The sequence below is a fragment of the Bactrocera oleae genome, chromosome 6 (assembly GCF_042242935.1).
Source record: "Bactrocera oleae isolate idBacOlea1 chromosome 6, idBacOlea1, whole genome shotgun sequence".
Lineage (NCBI taxonomy): Eukaryota > Metazoa > Arthropoda > Insecta > Diptera > Tephritidae > Bactrocera > Bactrocera oleae.
In genome coordinates this window covers 54,035,293-54,053,536 of record NC_091540.1, presented here as the reverse complement: position 1 = coordinate 54,053,536, position 18,244 = coordinate 54,035,293, and the positions used below count along the sequence as shown (strand labels likewise).

Sequence of the window (18,244 nt, the reverse complement as noted above, 5' to 3'; positions counted from 1 at the left end):
TATAAAATATTTTGTCTAATATAAAATATTTGACTCTCAATCTTGTGTGATCTATCTTCATTGGATTAAAAATTAAATTTGTATTTTTTAATGAATTTAAATGATTATATGCTTAAGACTAAACTTTTTCACTCTTTTTAATTTTTATTATTCGGTAGTTGGTTGGTTTTTCATTTTTGAGTTAAAATCTTTTCGCGCTCGATGGCAAACTGATATGATATAATCTCCATAATCACAACGATGCCAGGTACAAACATCAAATCTGTAATATTACTAAGATCGTTTTAAACATGTGGGTTTGTTACTTAACTACATCTCAAAATGAAAAAAGTTCAGAACTTCGCTATTTATAAGAAGAAAAAGACTTAGCAAAAAGTACCAATGGCGACCCTCCTGTGGGTGTACAAAGAATGTGAAATCGAAAGAAATGCTTTCAAGCGATTCTGCCTTGCTGCTCATACTTTATTACCATATGTATGAGCTGGGCAGCCAGTTACTCAGAGGCCAATCGGCCATTATATCGTGGGAATCTAAAAATATTTTCATCAACATACGGTTTGCAGTCAGAGCGGCGCGTACGTTAACAAAAGGAAGCGAGCAAAATGAGCTAAGTTTATAACAGCGACCAGAGCTGTGCTTAAGCGTACAAGTTTTCGGTTGAATGACTAAAGTTGCATAACAAAAAAAAAAGAAATGAAAACAAAGGCAAGCAAAGGTATCAAATAAAAACAGAGAAAAATAAAATCAAATAAATGAAAAAAACCAAATCAAAACAGACAAAAAAAAAATCGTAAGAAAACCAAATAAAGAACACTGGAGATCTGGAGCCGGCACAAAGAGCTGCTTCAACTGAAGGAAGGAAGATCGTAAAAAAATCCGTCAACAGCACAATGAGTGCACAGAAATTGCATTGAAAAGGCGAAAAAGTTAAGCAAAGCAAACGCAAATGGAAGAACAAGAAATCGAAAGCAACGCAGCAATAATGACGACCAAATGAAATTGAAATGCGAATAATGAAGTTGAGTTCACACAAATTCTAATCCGTCGCAGCCGGCGTAAGAACTTTACTCAACGCTTTTGTAGCATGCCACACGTCTGCTTGGTTGACTAGTTAACTGCGAAGATGCATGATGCGCAGGAGCCAGACTCACAGCTCCACGCGGCAGACAAACGAATATTTGCTCTTCCTCTTTTTCTTGTCTACTTTTATTACCTTTTTGCTTTTATGCGCTTATTTTTGGTAAGATGCGGCTTGGCAGCTTCGATGCATGTTACCTACATACCTCTAGGTAGTGCACATCTTAGACGCTGTGGCATTTTGGATTACGTTGCTTGCCATATTCTCATTGCCACTGAAGGTATTCTTCTTCCATATTTATAGGTGTGTGTTTGTGTGCTGGAAAACTGGTTTCGGTATTTACATTTATAGGCTGCCCAGACATTCCATAGGGGGCATTTGCTTTAGGACCGACATGGTATTTGGTAGCTTTGCTGGCTTGCAGCAGTTTGTGGCAGGCACTTTGCTGTCTTACCACACAGATACACGATCTCATGCTTGCCATTGAAATTGCTTTGTTGTAGTGAAATTTCTCAGCAATTCAATTGGAGTTTTAATGCTGCCGACCAACAACGTGTGTTGTTGCCACATTTGTTGGTGGCAGCTGTAACAACAAGGCATGGCACTTTGCAGCTGTGTGTGGCACAAATGTTTTGCATTTGTTGAAACACATTGCGATGCAGCTTAAGCAACTAGCCTTACTTTACTCACTTTACTAAGCCGACCAACAACATGCCACAGGCAATACGGAGAGTTGATGAGCGTACTTGCAACGTGGAGTCAAGTACTTGTTTCTTGTGCGCAATTGCTTGTAGTTGCATGGAAATACAAAGCTATTAAATTTTACACTATAAGGAATTCCGCTTTTGCTAGCGGTAGGTTGGGTTGAAAGGAAGTCAAAGCGTAGCTTTGTTCAATAATTTTCTTTAACCAAATGCTGTGTGGCATCCACAGAGTTCAAGCGTGTGTGCTTTGAATGATTCATGCTATGTATATAATCGATTTATAAAATATTTCTCGAGTGCTCTTCAATTTTCCTCATTAATTGAACATCACAGGCGCACTGTGCCACCCACCCGCATTGCTGGAACGCCCACATCGCCTGCAAAATTTTTTAATATTTACTATCACTTCGCTAAAACGCCGCCCATTTCTGTGTGTCTTGTTTATTTGCTAGTAATTTAATTGGCTGTCAGCCTTTTATGTTATTGTGGAAAATTGAAAAATTATTGCTTTCGGCTGAGAGAAAATTTAAATCTGTTAAATAAATGCCTCACAACAAAGCCGGTGAGTGCAAAGGTGCCACATTTATGCTGGTAACTTGTTGGTGAAAAGCTTCGCTGCAAGCATTTAATGTGCATGTGTGTATGTGTGACTGGTAAACACGCGTTTGAGCATAATTGCTTGCTTGGTTTGTGGTAATAAGGACCCGGAGCGTCAAATAGATCGCAGATTTCACCGTTATTTGTGGGTATATGACTGCTGAGCTTATATAGAAACATTTATATTAAGGTGGGTGAATGTTTTTTTTTTCACATAATATTCCGAAAAATTGGTTGATAGACACCTCTAATAAAGGCTCTCCAAGTATCAGCTCTTGATTGTAACGGGAAGGTCCTCCGCTTTTTCGTTAACTATTTTTTTCTTATGATCGAATAGAAAGATTCATTTCTCGCTTCCAAATACTTAAAAACATTTTTTATGGATTTTATAGTAAGCTGTATGCTCTACAAAATGGTCTGCTACCGTTTTTGGTAAACTTAATCGTTCAAAAGATATTCACAGTTGAAGTTTGTATATTTTGTAGAGCTAAAAACTTCCTATAAGACTATGAGCTTTGTAATTTATAATGATGTTTTCTCATTGATTTGTAAAATTCAAAAAAAAAAAGTTCGCTCAATAAATTTTCAAGTTTGTTTCTAAGGTTTAAAAACCTTCTGAGAGGATGCTGTACCTTCTTCTGCCAGCCTACTTCGCCAACTCTATGCATGAATGACTTTTATACTCATAATAGATGTTGGCATGAGGTTCTTCTATATTTTTTTGAAATCAACTCAAATCGACTAATGGATTTTATAAGATGCGTCTTCATCTAAGAAATAGGTATACTCGGGAATGAATACCAAGAAACATCTTCTATAAGAAAGTCGTTACGCAATTTTCAATTTTGAACCCTCTATATGGTAGGCAGATCCTTTTAGCAACCAATTACTTTGAACAACTATCTTGTATTTGGTTAACTATTCCGAATATAAAATATTTTTTCTAAAATATATTGTATATCACTATTCAGATATTTTTTTTATGTGCATACCCCTTTCTTTATATAATATTTCTCTTGCCAAGCAAATTAAAAGTGCCATAAATCAATACGTTCAAATTCATTTAATTTTATCTTAATCCCAATATTATTAGATTAAAATCTTTATTAACAAATCCAATTATGTGCATATATTTAGAAACACGCGCTCATACACAGCAAATTAATTCTATTCACTCGATGTATCTTGGTCTGAATGTTTCCTTTTTTTCCTTTCGCCATGGTACACGCTAATTAATTAATTAATTCACACGAAACGGTTTCCACTCGTTCACAAGTTAATTTAAATACTTTCCATACAGATCGCCATAGAAACGTCATAACCATAGAATTGGCCATTTCATCGGTGATGCTAATGCATGGACTACACGAATCAGTAAGCGAACAAGTTCCGTCCCATGCCGACATTAACAAAAACAACACCACACGCTTTCATTGCATTTACACGAGCGTGACTGTAGTGGACTTTAAGAAGGAAATAACAAAGCGGGAATATAGAAAATTAAAGTAAAAAATAAAATAGAACTAAGCAGTGTTAATAATACATATATATCAATCTACATATATGTAGGCACTGTAGGAAAAGCTGTCGGACAGTTCGCGAAATACAAAATTTTGAGTGACGAAAGTTTTACTACTTTGAAAAAATGAATGAAAATTCTCTCAGCATATTTTTACTGCTCTCAAACCACATGAAAATGCTTGCTGAAAGGAAATCGATGAATATTATTCAAAAGTAATCGTGTCTCAAGAATGGTTTCGCAAAGTTGGAAATTTGCAATAATCAGTATACAGCCCACGATAGAACCTATGTTGAATTATAAAATAAAACTTTGTCAAATAAATTTAATTTTCTCGAAAACGATATTGCCTCTTACAGCATTTTTTCCCAACAGTTTTTGATTTCCGTTGGGCTGAGAGTGAGGAATATAATATTAGAAAGAATAGAATTCTAAATGAAGTTGTCTGCGATTGTTGAATATCATCCTAGAACCTTGCAAGTCCTACCCATAATAAAGTTGGTAAAATGAAACAACTGACACTATCTAAGACTTCTTATGTGAAAAATAAGGTGAATGGCAACTGGTAACAGTAGTAAGAGCGCCAGAGCTTCAAAGCTTTGAAAGCAATGAATGCCTTGCAGGGTGCTTATGTAAGCGAAGCTGTTCTTGCTTTTGAAATGGTATTATTGCTGTTGCGCTTACCATCTTAGCGTATTATCTGTTAGAGTTTCAACTCTATTGCACAACCTTTTCAAGCGCATCTTAAAAGCAGAACTATTTTTTCCTATTGCAAGAACTCTTAATCCGTCGACCAGTTTAACGGTGTCTTCCTGGCATGCTCCAAAGCAGATGCATTCGCCATGCTGACAGACGAAGCGCAGTTCACTGTAACGATGCCAACTCGTAATATCGGTTGCATAAACACACACCCATTTCTATTTATATGTATACTGACTCATCAGCAAATGGCCGTCGTTGTAGAGCACCAGCTCCTTACAGAGCATCACTAAGCTAAGAGTGGTATGGACTCTTTGTGCGTATTATGCTTCACTGCCTTTCCGCCTGGTCTTCTATGCATCGCTGCTGGTGTGAGTAGAATCATTGGCAATTTGAATTTGCATTTAATTTGCAGTTGAAAGCGATGCGATTTCCATAGCACACACACAGTCACACGCAGGCTAGCGCAGGCACACATTGCCGTACTCGTTCACTTCCTCTGTTCATTGTAATAAAATCTATATTTTAATACAATTTTCAACTTAGGAACCGACATGAAATTACAAACAAATGCTCTAGTCGGATTTGGCTCTGCAATGCTCCAGAGTGCTTTGTTGGTGGGAGCAGCGCTGCGCACTTGATGGCTAAAAGCTTTCGGTGCTCATTAAAAGCATTTACACATTTACAATGGATTATGTGTGTTTTCTTGTGAATATAAATGCAGAAATTATAGTTTTTAGTTGATAATTTTCGCAAATGAATATTTTTATAAATGGTTTGATTCCATAAATCAAACGTTTATGCGGCATACTCTTGAGATTTTAAAATATCAAAAGCCCATTTTTGCCTTTCTATCGGAAAAATATCTAATTAAGCCGATTGATCTACGGATTCTTTATCGCAAATTGATTACATTCGCAATTGAAACTAAATGGAAGAACTTCTAGAATAAAGACAAAGAATTGAAGAAACATTAATAAATATATTTATTAGCTCACATACTTACATTTCCACAGTGGATGACAAGAAGCGGGGCAAATAAATAAGCTGCTATAAAAAGATTCAATTATAAAATAAGGAAAACTAGATTTTAAATTACACCTATGCTTACCTAATAGCTTTCAACAATCTGAAAATTATAAAAAATAAATGTTTTTAAGCTTAAAAGCTACCTAGGCTAGGTAGTCGCATGTTAAGCTCGACGCGATTTTTTCAACCGGAACATAACTCATTCAATACTAATTTACTAATTTACTGGAAATTTGACAGTATTTTTAAATACGAGGGCAGTCCGTTGAATCGGAAAATCGGAAACAAGAAAGCTTTTTTTATTCGCGGCAGAGAACAACTAACTATGTGTGTATTTAAGTCTGAAATTAGTTTCGGTATAATAAACATTGTAACCAGAAAGTTTCCGGAAATTTTTATTTCGACTGCCTCGATAACATCAAAAATGTGAAAGAAATCGTGCTCGAAAATCGTCATGCGTGTGTTAGAGAGATAGCACGTAAGCTAAACATCGGCCGTGAAGCAGCTCCGAGCTGTAGTTGTGAACGATTTTGAGACCAAAAACTCGTTCATTACCATCGATTAACCACCGTATTCACCGGATTTGGCCCTATGCGACTTTTTTGTCACAATGCATAATCGCAGGTCAATAAAAAATGGATTTCCGTTCAAATACGAAATTAACAGTTATTATAATACACCATAACTAACTTTATGATATATTTTTTTTGTGTTTTGGACTTATTGATTGAGAAATGGATTTATAAATAAATAGAAAAACAGTATTAGTATCAATGGCTTTGTGCAATGATCCGCAAAATTGTTTACAATGATTTCTTCGACATGCTTAATTACGTTGCATATATGGTTAATACATATATACAAACGAATAGTTCCGAATTAGTTAAGGCCACCATCTGTTGAATAGTAATTGAACTACAATGAAATGTCATTTAAATACATAAATACTATATTATAGGATATATCCCATATACATTTGAATTATATTTATTATAACTGTTTAAATATCTGTATACCATAGTGATATATAATATTATAGTGATAATTAACTGAATAGGAAGAGCTGTTTTCTTACATGTTCATGCAATAATTTGTGGTGTAATTTACTCACAACTAATTAAACGCTTCCGCCAATATTAATAAATTGACTAAATGATGTCCACAACAATAATTCATCAATAGAACTATGGAGTAACTGTGTATTCACTAATATTCATAGCATTCAATTAATGCGATTTAATGATAGAATAAAAATTCTCTAGTGACAATTATAAGGGGCAGAGAGAAATTAATTACTTGTATTTCCACTAATCTAAGCCACATGCTTTCATTCTGCAAACCAGAGTTGCCACAATCCAAAGCTGGGATATGCGCTCGTTCAACTTAAACTTGTGGACAAAGCAACTTCCAAACGAAATCGGGTTTGGTTGCGTTATTTTTATACTTTCGCATAATTTGGAACCGGGGATCGCAGTAGGGAAAGGCACTTGTGAGCTAAACAATTTTTTTAAGGTTCAAGGTCCATAGCTTTCAAACCACTGAAGCTAACTCAGCCGAACTTGCTGAGAAGAAATCTTTTTTAGCATTTCTTCATACACTCTGAAATCGGTTGATAGCTACTCCTACTTGCCATATAACAAACTTTGTCCTCAAGGTATTCCATCTAACGTCAAAAAATTGTCGAAATCGGACAATAACTTTTCAACACCAAATATGTTGGAACCAGTGTCTATGGCTGATTTTTGGCCGAACATATCGGTCAGTCTGTGAGTTTAGTATTGAAATTTGGGAGAATAATTTTGTGATAACAACATGCTCTTGTGCTAATAATGGATAAAATCGCGTCAAGCCATATCTTAATATAAATACTTTCGAGCTTCCAGTTGACTTTATGCGGCATCTGTCCGGCCAATATGTAATAAATCTTGATGAAATTCTCAAAGAATCTAATAATAATGTATCTTCTTGTCTGTGATTGTAAATTCCTGACTGGTACAATATTTGTTTAACTTTGAAAACCACAGTTATGTTATGAACACGTGCTAGACTATTACTAATTTAAAGACATCTGAGTTACTGAAAGAATTTTCATCAATGGCCCCGTGTGGAGAAATATACATATGTATGTATACAGCCGAACGAAATTATTAATAAATAATCATCTTCGCCATAACATATAAGACATAACACAATACAAATTGTCAATAAATTGCATAGTCCCCCACAGCTAGTAGGTTGGTTCAAGCACTGACGCGTGCGCACACAGGCCAACGTTAAAAATAACATCTGCAACTGATCGCAACTGAGTGTTGCATGCAATCGAGCACCAATACGAGCAAAAAGAAGAAGTTAAAGAAGTGAAAATAAAAAGCAAACAAGTGTAAATGCAGTGAAAACATTGATTTTGCATGTAAACCGAGTGCCCATGGACGAGCGAGCCGATAGTGAGACATTCATACATACGAGTACATTAATATTCATACTTGCAACCAAGATCTTCACTGCGATGCAAAAGCTTATACATACCATAAATATATACACAGGAACATTCTCTCAAGTATCTGTGTACATACTATATATATATGTTTGGATTTGTTTATGAAGGTGCCACATATTCACTTAAACCACAGGTCAGTTTATTGAACGTGCAACACATACATTTCTCATGTAAAAATTACGCAGCAGCCATTGCCTTTCGATCAGCAGCGACGATCAACAGATATCAGCTTATGAAGCGGTATGAACTGACTGCCATATTTTATACCATAAATATACAATAACACGAAACGGCCCTTGTTCCATCACACACACTTTGCGTTTGCCAACACAGCTGATGTGGAGTAGATCGCCGGCGTATGGGTGTTGTAATTGTGGCGGCACCATTTGGTGGCATGCCTCTATATTTAATTAGGTGCGACCAGTAATGTGAATGCATTCAACCTTTAGTATGTTATTTAACAGTTTTGAGTTTTCTTCGACCTCTCCTAATTGTTTTGAAGACTGACGCCGGAAAGATTTTTTACAAAAATAGTTCATCTTTAGTATCACTCATTAACCGTCTTCGATTCGCCATTTCCCAGCTCGCTTTTGTTCTCTTGTAAAAAAAAATTAATATAGAAGCAACAACAAAGTTATCGAGTCGAATTTTTTTGAGGATCTGGTACAGTTTTTTTTCGATTTGGTGGAGAGTAACGCTTGGCGAATCGAATACAGCTGTTATTGCTTAAATCTAAAACCGACAAAGTAGGGTTAGCCGAATCTATAATTGTATGCTAGTAGCAGCACGGAGTTTATCTCCACATAGTCTTTCTAAAGGCTAGTCAAAATTGTTCCCACATTTCGATTTGCTGTAGTGCAAGTATGTTCACGTCACAGTACAGTTCCTATAACCCCTAATCCTATTTAATGCTATATTTACCGTTAATTTTTCCGCAGAAACTTTCTGACACACAAAGAGCCGTTTCTCGATCGTTGCCATTTTTGAATGGACTTTAAAGATACTGTTTAGTATCATCTTTTTGATTACCATAGTAAAACTCTAGGTATCAACTGTATTATTAGCAATAAAATTCAGTAATTGTGTGTATTAAACCGTCTTTTTGTCAAAATTATGCCCTAAACAGGGTATATTAAGTTTGCCAGGAAGTTTGTAACACCCAGAAGGAAACGTCGGAGACTTCATAAAATATATATAGCACGACGAGCTAAGTCGATTTAGCGATGTCCGTCTATCTGTATATACACGAATTAATCCCTAAGTTTGTGAGATATCGTTCTAAGTCTTGCATACGTTCTTTTCTCCCTAAGAAGCTGCTCAATTGTCGGAACTACCACTATCGGATTGCTATAGCATAAAGCACTGAACTATCGGAATCAAGCGCTAGTAAGGAAAACTTTTTTATTTGACAAGATATCTTCTCGATAGTTTTAATCTACGAAGAGAGTTTGGATCGGATTACTTTAGCATACATATATCTGCCATACAAACTGACCGATCGTAATTGAGCTCTGGTAAGGAATCTTTTGTGAAGCATATTATAGCTTCTGTGTAACCCAAGTTAAAGTTTTTTTTTCTAGTTTTTCTGTAAGTATTTTAAATACTCACCGATTTATCTAGCTTCCCTCATATGTCCATTAATGTATACTTCAACACTTCGCACAAATATATCACCTTCTACTATAGTTAATAAATACAAGCATAACATAACATGATAGGTAGAAATATTAAAGTGATTTTCGAGCGTCAGACAAAGTAAGAAAATAAACAAACCTTTCATAGAATCGCATAAATATTTAGCCTAAATAGTTGCTTAAAACATAATCACATGCCATTCCAGCCACAAAGCAAGCGTATTTTTAAGTGCTTTAAGCACCACACATTTCGGTAAAATATTAAAAAAAAATCCTTTACAAAAAATACCAACGTGATCCCGCATAAATCACACGCTATTACGAATTAAAACCACACACTAAATCACACCAACACACAAGCACACGCATAATCTCCAGTCATTCATTCATCCAAGCTAGCATAAAATCTCCATCCCAAATTGGCGGAATCGGCATTCTTGTCGCGTTTGCCATTAAAGCTCTCACATCCGTACCTAATTTACCTCCATCACCCAATTAACTTGTTAGACACACCGCAGCATAACGGAAATGGCTGGCGAATGCTATAACAGACGACTGTTTGCTATGCTAAAGTTGTTAGTGCTTTGTCAGCTTTGCCTGTTTTGAATACCTGCAAAGTTTCGGCACATTTTCATAGATTTTGAAGGCGTTGAAAATTAACCTGAAACGCTAAAATTGAAATTTCGTACTTTTTATGACACTTTTTTACTCTGAATATGTATATCTTATACTTAATTAGCATTGAAAAGGATTTTGGGCTCACAATTTCTTAAGAAACAAGCTGACAGTAAGATGCCAGCGCTCGACTTTGATCGCCAATTAACAATTACCCATGGATTGGCAAGCCTTTGTCAAGTATTTTGTTCGATGATGTCATACAGACTGACACGCACAGCCTTCAAAAAAGTATTTCCGTATTTTAAATAGCTACTTTCTCAGAAATATAAATTTTTCATCATATGTATGTATAATGCATGTAAATGCATTTGTTTTGAGCAGCTGTCAATTTTCGCTGCCAATTTATGCCAAAAAGTGGCCGTTTCTTTTTTTAGCAGAGTGTTTCATGCGAAAAATGTATGTACATACATAAGTACATATATGTAATATATTCACTTTTTCTTCCCAACAATAAAATTTCGCTGCGCATTACCAACCGATCAGCGAACTTTTATTGTAGAATGAAAAAGGTTTTTTTTTTAATTAATCACTTGTCTACCTCTTAAACATCGCCTACATCGCATATTTGGTTGCAGCCCAGCCAAGTGGGTCGCTGGTCATTTTTTTTCAGCTTGGGTTTTACTATTGCCGTTCTAATAAGGATCTCTAACTTCTTTGAAAATATAATATAGTCTATGTTCACCGGAGGGAGTATAGCTTATCAACGATGAAAGAACTTTCCAAATCGGTAAAACAGTTTCGGAGCCTATTCAATTCAAACCATCAAATATTTCCTCTTTATAATATTTGTGTTGATTACTCTCTAGAATCCTGCCAAACGTATATCAAAACTTTCCTGATCGTCAATCCTGGCTTAGCCACCGTTTGCGCCGATTCATGGCAATTCGACCACGACCGTTTTCGCTTGACATTGTCGTAAGTGACCCACCTTTCATCACCAATAATTATTATCTTCAGAAATGGATCGATTTTATTGACACACACGAATTTTTGCATCATGTTTAGCTCTTGGGCAATCGAAACAGTGCTTAAATGAAGGTCGAACTCGACGATTTCAAATATTTTATCGATATTTTCGTCAACTGGCCTTCGAAAGCGTGGTGTATATTTGACATAAAAAAATAATGGAATGATCAACAAAACCCAAGTTGCGCCTAATTGACTGTTACCGTATCAGAACCATAAAACTATGCATATTTTCAGCCGCCCTACTTGTCGTGACTCAACCCCTTGTCCTCATTATATGTATACGGTCCAAGGGTTATACTTTTTATTAACATCCAAAGAACTTTATATCCAAGCATATTTGATAATTTAAGTTTAATATCACTTTTCATTGTTTACAAAATACGAGCACATACTTAATTGATTTAATGTTTTTTTTTTCTTTCCAGAACATGTTCTAGACCTGGCAGAGCAATCAGAGAATAAAACCCTAGCGGTCTTTTCACAAGTCTACCGCCGCATGGTGCCACAATCGAGTGAATTGATACATCAACTCTATTCCGAAATCATGAAGTAAGTCAGACAGATATTTAAATTAAATTACATTTATCTCTTTCTCTCTTGCTCACACTCACTGTCTTTTCTGAACCCCATTATAATTACTCAACTTCTCTTGCTTGCGTATTTACAGCCATTTGAGGAATGCGAACAGCAACAGCATCAACAGCGGTAGCGTCAACAGTCTGAGCAATCTGGGAGATGCTATACAGAAATTCTTTGTGAATCTCTTTCCGGTCGCCTATCATCAGGCGGTGCACTTGAGCAAGGATAATTATGGCGAATTACATGAGGATTATATCAATTGCTTGAAGCACACATTCGATGATCTACAGCCGTTTGGCAGCATACCACAGGAGATCAAACGCAATTTGCTGCAGAGTGTACAAACAGCGACAATGTTCTTAAATTCATTGCAGCAGAGTGCTGAGGTGCTCAGCGAAACTGATCAATTGTATTCGTTATATTTGACCGACAGCTGTCAGAAGCACTTGCTCAAAATGAGCTACTGTCCCAGTTGTAATGGTTTGCAGAAGACGCAAGTGAAGCCGTGCTATAGTTATTGCATGAATGTATTCCAGTAAGTATAGAGACGGAAGTGCATAATGGCTGTTAGCTGAATAGCTATTTATAGGGTTGCTAGTAAAATGTTTGGCTTAATAATAAAGATATTAAAATTAGGTTTAAAAATTTATATTCACCTTTGCTTTCATTTTAACCAATTTTGGTTGAATTATGTTTACTCCAATAAGACATTTCCGAAGCATGCATTTTGAATAAATCAATCGCTTCTTCTGAAGCTCCAAATTATTGAACACAAACTTCGGGTTCAATAATTTTGACTTTATCTAAAGGAATAGGAGGAAGTCTGTACTTATGTCGAATATTTTCATATTTTGTCGATCAAAACTACTTTTGAAGTCGACTATAATTGAGAGCACTCCGAAATTTCAAATCTAACTCATAATACATTCATAATTTACTGCGTCATATAAAACTATCCAATGAAGCCAACATATAGGGCCAGACCACACTAAAATCACCCAAAATCAGAAATATTAATATCAACCCACAAATATGTAAAAAACCATTATTCAAACCTGACATAAGGCAGCAAAAACTAATAGAGTATAAATACTAATTAACCTCTTTTTTTTTGCTTATTACAGCGGTTGTTCGGCTCAATACGCCGGCGTATTGGAAGGCCCCTGGTCCAATGTTGTGGATGCGATCCAAAATTTAGTGACAACACACATACGATCTGATAGTGGTATTGTTACAACTATTAAACAACTAGATATTAAGTTGTCGGAAACGATTATGCGTGCTATGGAAAATGGGCCTAACCTAGAAATGAAGGTGAGTCAAAAATTAGATAAAATTTTTTTTTAAATTATCATATTTTATCACTTGAAAGTATTCTTTATATGTTATATAAATATATTTTAATTCTAAGCTTAGCTGCTATCAAAATATTACTATTACTTTTTAGATTTTTAGGTACTGTTTTCTACAGAGCTCTTAGTGCTTCGTCCAATAAAGAAATAAAGATATAATCAAATATATAATATATAGAAAAATGTTAAGACTTTTTAGCTTAAAAGCTCTTCCTGTAAGTAGACTTTGTTATTTAACAATTGCAATATTAAAAGATAATATTTTAAAAATTAACCAAAAATTCTCGAGAGCTCCTAGTCCTGATACTATATCCAAATCTCGAATCGAATTTTAATGATTACAAACACTTTTGTTGATGAATACGATGTTTTCTTATCAGCGCTTTACCTATGTACAAATATTTTTCTTATGTAGCACTCACTTTTTGGTATCTGATTTCTTTCCTTTTCTTTATTCGGCTCGAATAAAGTACTCATTGCAATTCTATATTTGTATTTGAAAATCCTTGTTCCCACGTTCAGCGCCACATGACATTAGGTGAGTAAAACCCCACTTCCCACTACATTTCGGTATTGGAAGATAGTGTACCTACCTACCTGTATAAAGAAAACGATTTTCTATATACCACACTTATATACAATATATATATATATATATATATATATGGTACATACGTCATCACAACAGCTGATAATGTCAAATTTACTGAAAATCGTTAAAATTTCCATCTATGTGATATAAAATTGGCATACATTATGATTCACTAAACAGTAGGTTATATTCAGCCTGAAACTAATATTGATAGAAAATAATGGAAGGAATTATTATTTTGACCGATTATAAGTGAAATTCATGAATATTGTATAACTAAAGTATTATTGGATATAGCATTGGATTCGATTACGAGTATAACGATTAGGTTTTAGTATTCAAAATTATTGCCGAAAAATTTTAGCCTCTCTAACCCGAACTCTACTCCTGTACTGTATGTTGTCTTGCCCTTTAAAATCTGTTTTCTATGTTTTATGCCGCTTCTGTTTTCCTTTTCTGCTTTAATTAAATATCCCCAGCTTTGCCAATATTTTTATTCGCCAATGTGAGCTCTGACAAGAACAACCATATGTGGGGGAATGTTGGAAAAAGTCGTTGCCCTCGTGCTAAATCGTATGCACCTTTTTTGGCTCCCACTTTACTTGGCCGAAATTGCAAATACTAAAGTGGAGTAAATGTTCCACTTTTTATCGCCATTTTGATTGTTGTTTCTTCCGTTTAATTTTTTTTTAACTAAAAAGCAGTAAGCGGCAAAGTGGCAAAGTGGCAAAGCGAAATAAGAAAGGGGTCGCACACAGGTGGCATAATTAAGTTTTTCGTTTTTCGAATGCTTGTAAATTTAAATGAGATCGATCGATTTAATTAATTTAATCCATTGTTTGGTGTTGTTTGTGTGAAACTTGGAGTAGTGATTGCATACTTTTTAGTTTTCGTATAAGTGTGATTATATAACACTTGAAGACTACCGTTAATGATGGCTAGGAATGCATCTACTGCTCTCGTATAAACAAATCAGACGACATGGGGGATTGCACCGCAACCGTTATTGTTTGTTCGATTCACTACTCTCTAAAGCAAGGCTAATCGACGACAGCTTACATATTTTAGAAAAAAGTCGACGTTGCTCTACTTTTTGATATGAAACTGGGACGTTCCAGCTCAAGAACTGTATTCTTAGGCTTATTTAGTTTCTTTATAGTAAATAACCAGACAAACCCTTAGTAGATAGAGAGTATGTGTTACGTATTAAATTCTATTGTTTTATTGCTTACACTGTGGATTTTGCTGAGTAATTATATAAGCAAATTCCACTAATCGTTTTCGTCAAACATAGAAAGAGGGATACTAATTACATACGAGTACACGAGTGGTTTATGGGGGCTGAGGGATTTTGGTACGAGAATTTAAATATTTGCATGTTCGTTTGTTACATATACATTTCCACTACCAATCCAAACGACAACAAAAAAAACCACAAAAGGGACCAATTTATTGCCACTTTGATAAATTATGAAAGTGCCTCGACAATGATTGATTAATGCACATTAATTTGACCTTTCGTCATTCGTTCGTTCGGACGTAGTCATGGCGCCCGTATTATGCCAGTCGCAAGTCTTTTAAACAATGAAAACTATTATGCATCGCCAAGCGAAAATTTTCGCCAATCCTCCAGCTTGGTGCCACACAGTGCCACTACACGCCAATCAAATTGGTTGATGTGCAAACGTACTCGTACATACAAGTATGTATGTAAGTAGGGAAGAAGAAGGAGGAAGGTAGATGAGCGACCGGGCAAAGTCAGTACAAAGCTGCATTCCGTTACTCATTTCATTGTTGGGTGTAATTGAAAATAATTGCACTGGACTACAAGTGCATTTCTTCTCTACTACAAAAGTATTTTTGCTAAAGTGACACCCACTGGGTGCGCTGACCATGAAAAGATGAGACTACTGTGAATGACAGTAAGGTTTCTAAACGAGACCAATTTGGATTTTATTGATAACGTCCAGGAAAAACTGTAATTTAAATAAACTTAGGGTTTGAGGGTTATCGTCAAGGGTTACAATCTTCTTCTTCCCCGTAGTATGTTTTTAAATTCCAAATCGTAAATTATTATTGGTTGCCTCAGCAGTCTTTCAAAGCCTTACTACTGGAATCTGAAACTATATCATAAAGAATACCTTAATTATTTATAGATTTTATCTAAAGCATCGATCAGCGATATATCTGTGAATATAAACTAAGCTCATTTCTTCAATTTCCGGTACAAAAAATGTATTATAACGCTTTTAACGTAAAATTTTGATGCTTTACTCTCACTCTTCGGAAAAAGTTAAAGTTACTTAATAATAATAATAAGGAAATAATATATTTTATAGCTATATGCCATAGTGATAAGATCTGAACAATTTATTTGGGGATTGTAGCAATGGCTTGAGCAATAATCCACGCTAAACTTCCTGAAAATATCTTGTCTAATAGAAAAGTTTTCTCTACAAGAGCTTTACTTTGACCGATTAGTTTGTATGGCAGCTATATGCTATAGTAGTCCGATATCGGTAGTTCCGACAAATAGGCAGCTTCTTGGAGAGAATAGGACGTGTGCATAAATTCAGATCGATATCTCAAAAACTAAGCGACTAGTTCGCGTATACAGAGACAGACGGGTATGGCTAAACTATATAAGGTACAGATAGTTTCCAAAATTTCCTTTTGGGTGTTTCCAACTTTGTGGCAAACTAAATAGATATATCCTGTTCAGGGTATAAAAACAGTCCACCTCACATTGCTCTCCAATACTGGAATTCGATCATTCACATATAGCATTCTTATACTACCTGCGACCTTCAAGCCTAAACTTACTAACCATATTTTATTTTTAAATATCTAATAAATTAAAATGAAATTCAGCGTTCAACTTTTCACCTTCAAATCTTTCATATAGTAAATCATGCATATAGTTTTTTATACCCTCATATGAGTACTTATATAAGTGGACATGCAAATACACGACTGCATAGTTTATTCAATGATGACCACGCTGACGAGCATTGCAGGCGTCTCATATATTGTGAAAACCGTTTAAGCTTGTGGCACGTTGCACGTAAAATGCATTTAATTTAAGCGTAAGTTGTTGCATGAGCAATGAGGCAGCGTGTTTCCTGTGCTTATAAGTATTAAACATTTACATAAGTGCGCTTTTGTGTTGAGTTAAATGAATTGTGGTTATTCTTGTTGTTGTTGCTTTTTTTTTATTTTCCACTGAGTTTTGTCTTTGTCTGAATGTCAAGTTTGAGTTAAACTTATAATTTTCAACGAGTACTCGTTTGTAATACCGGAAGGTGTGCTTAATAATAAACTTAAGTGCTTTCGAATGAGTGGTTCATGTAATTGCATTTATGCATACGCCATCTATTGTCGTGATATCGCAATATGTGCATGCAATTATTATTGCTCTTAATACAATAATGTTGATGGGCAATGATATCTGAAGTGTATTTGTGAAGCACAGTAAATGAATTGAATAAACGTGCAAATATATTTGATATTTATCAACTAAATCTATACATAGACCCATCTTATATAGGTACACTATATGTATAAATATATAATACATTTTAAATGCCTATAAAACGAAAAATGGCATTCAAAATGTTAGCTTCGGCTGCAGCGAAGCTGTAATAACCTTCACCCATGCAAAATTTCATGCAGATACCTCAAATAAAAAGTTTTCCATACAAAGACTTAAGTTTGATCGACTTGAGATTGGTCCGTTAACGGCGATATCGACAAAAGGGCAGTTTCTTGGGGAGAAAAGGATGTGTACAAATTTTCACATCGATATCGCAAAAACTGACGGACTAGTTTGCGTATATATAGACGGACAGACAGATGAGCATGGCTAAATCGACTCAGCTCGTCAAGCTGACCATTTATGTATAATATATATTTTATAGGTTCTCCGACGTTTCCTTCTGAGTGCTACAAACTTCGTGACAAACTTAATATACCTGTTTAGAGTATAAAAATAAGAAAGAAAAAATTAATAACAACATTGCCACATGTTTGGTAATTATTTAAGTAACTGTAAATTGTAAATAAAATAAAAGTCTATTCAATCTTCATATCAATTGCTTCCTGGAGTATTTATTACAAAAGTATATAATATATGGTGTTGCCACTTATTCGTATATTATTAGTATATTTTATATTATTATTTAGAAACTGCACAACAGTAGGCATAAACCACTTAGACTATTTTGGAAGCTTGAAATGTTAGTCAGAGCTTGATCAGGGTTGCCAGAATTATTAAAATTGTACATGGGTAATAAACTATAGTATATAGTAGACATCAAT

General features: G+C 35.0%; 1 protein-coding gene across 8 annotated transcripts in view; it reads left to right on the top strand.

Annotated features, from left to right (window-relative positions):
- Window positions 1-18,244, top strand: part of dally (division abnormally delayed protein) — a 643,966-nt gene that overhangs the window by 611,312 nt on the left and 14,410 nt on the right. For all 8 annotated transcript variants that reach the window (XM_070111680.1, XM_070111679.1, XM_070111678.1 and 5 more), the window contains 3 exons: window positions 11,830-11,953; window positions 12,072-12,518; window positions 13,108-13,297. In XM_070111680.1, the coding sequence (XP_069967781.1) occupies window positions 11,830-11,953; window positions 12,072-12,518; window positions 13,108-13,297 (761 nt within the window). The remainder of the gene's footprint in view (window positions 1-11,829; window positions 11,954-12,071; window positions 12,519-13,107; window positions 13,298-18,244) is intronic.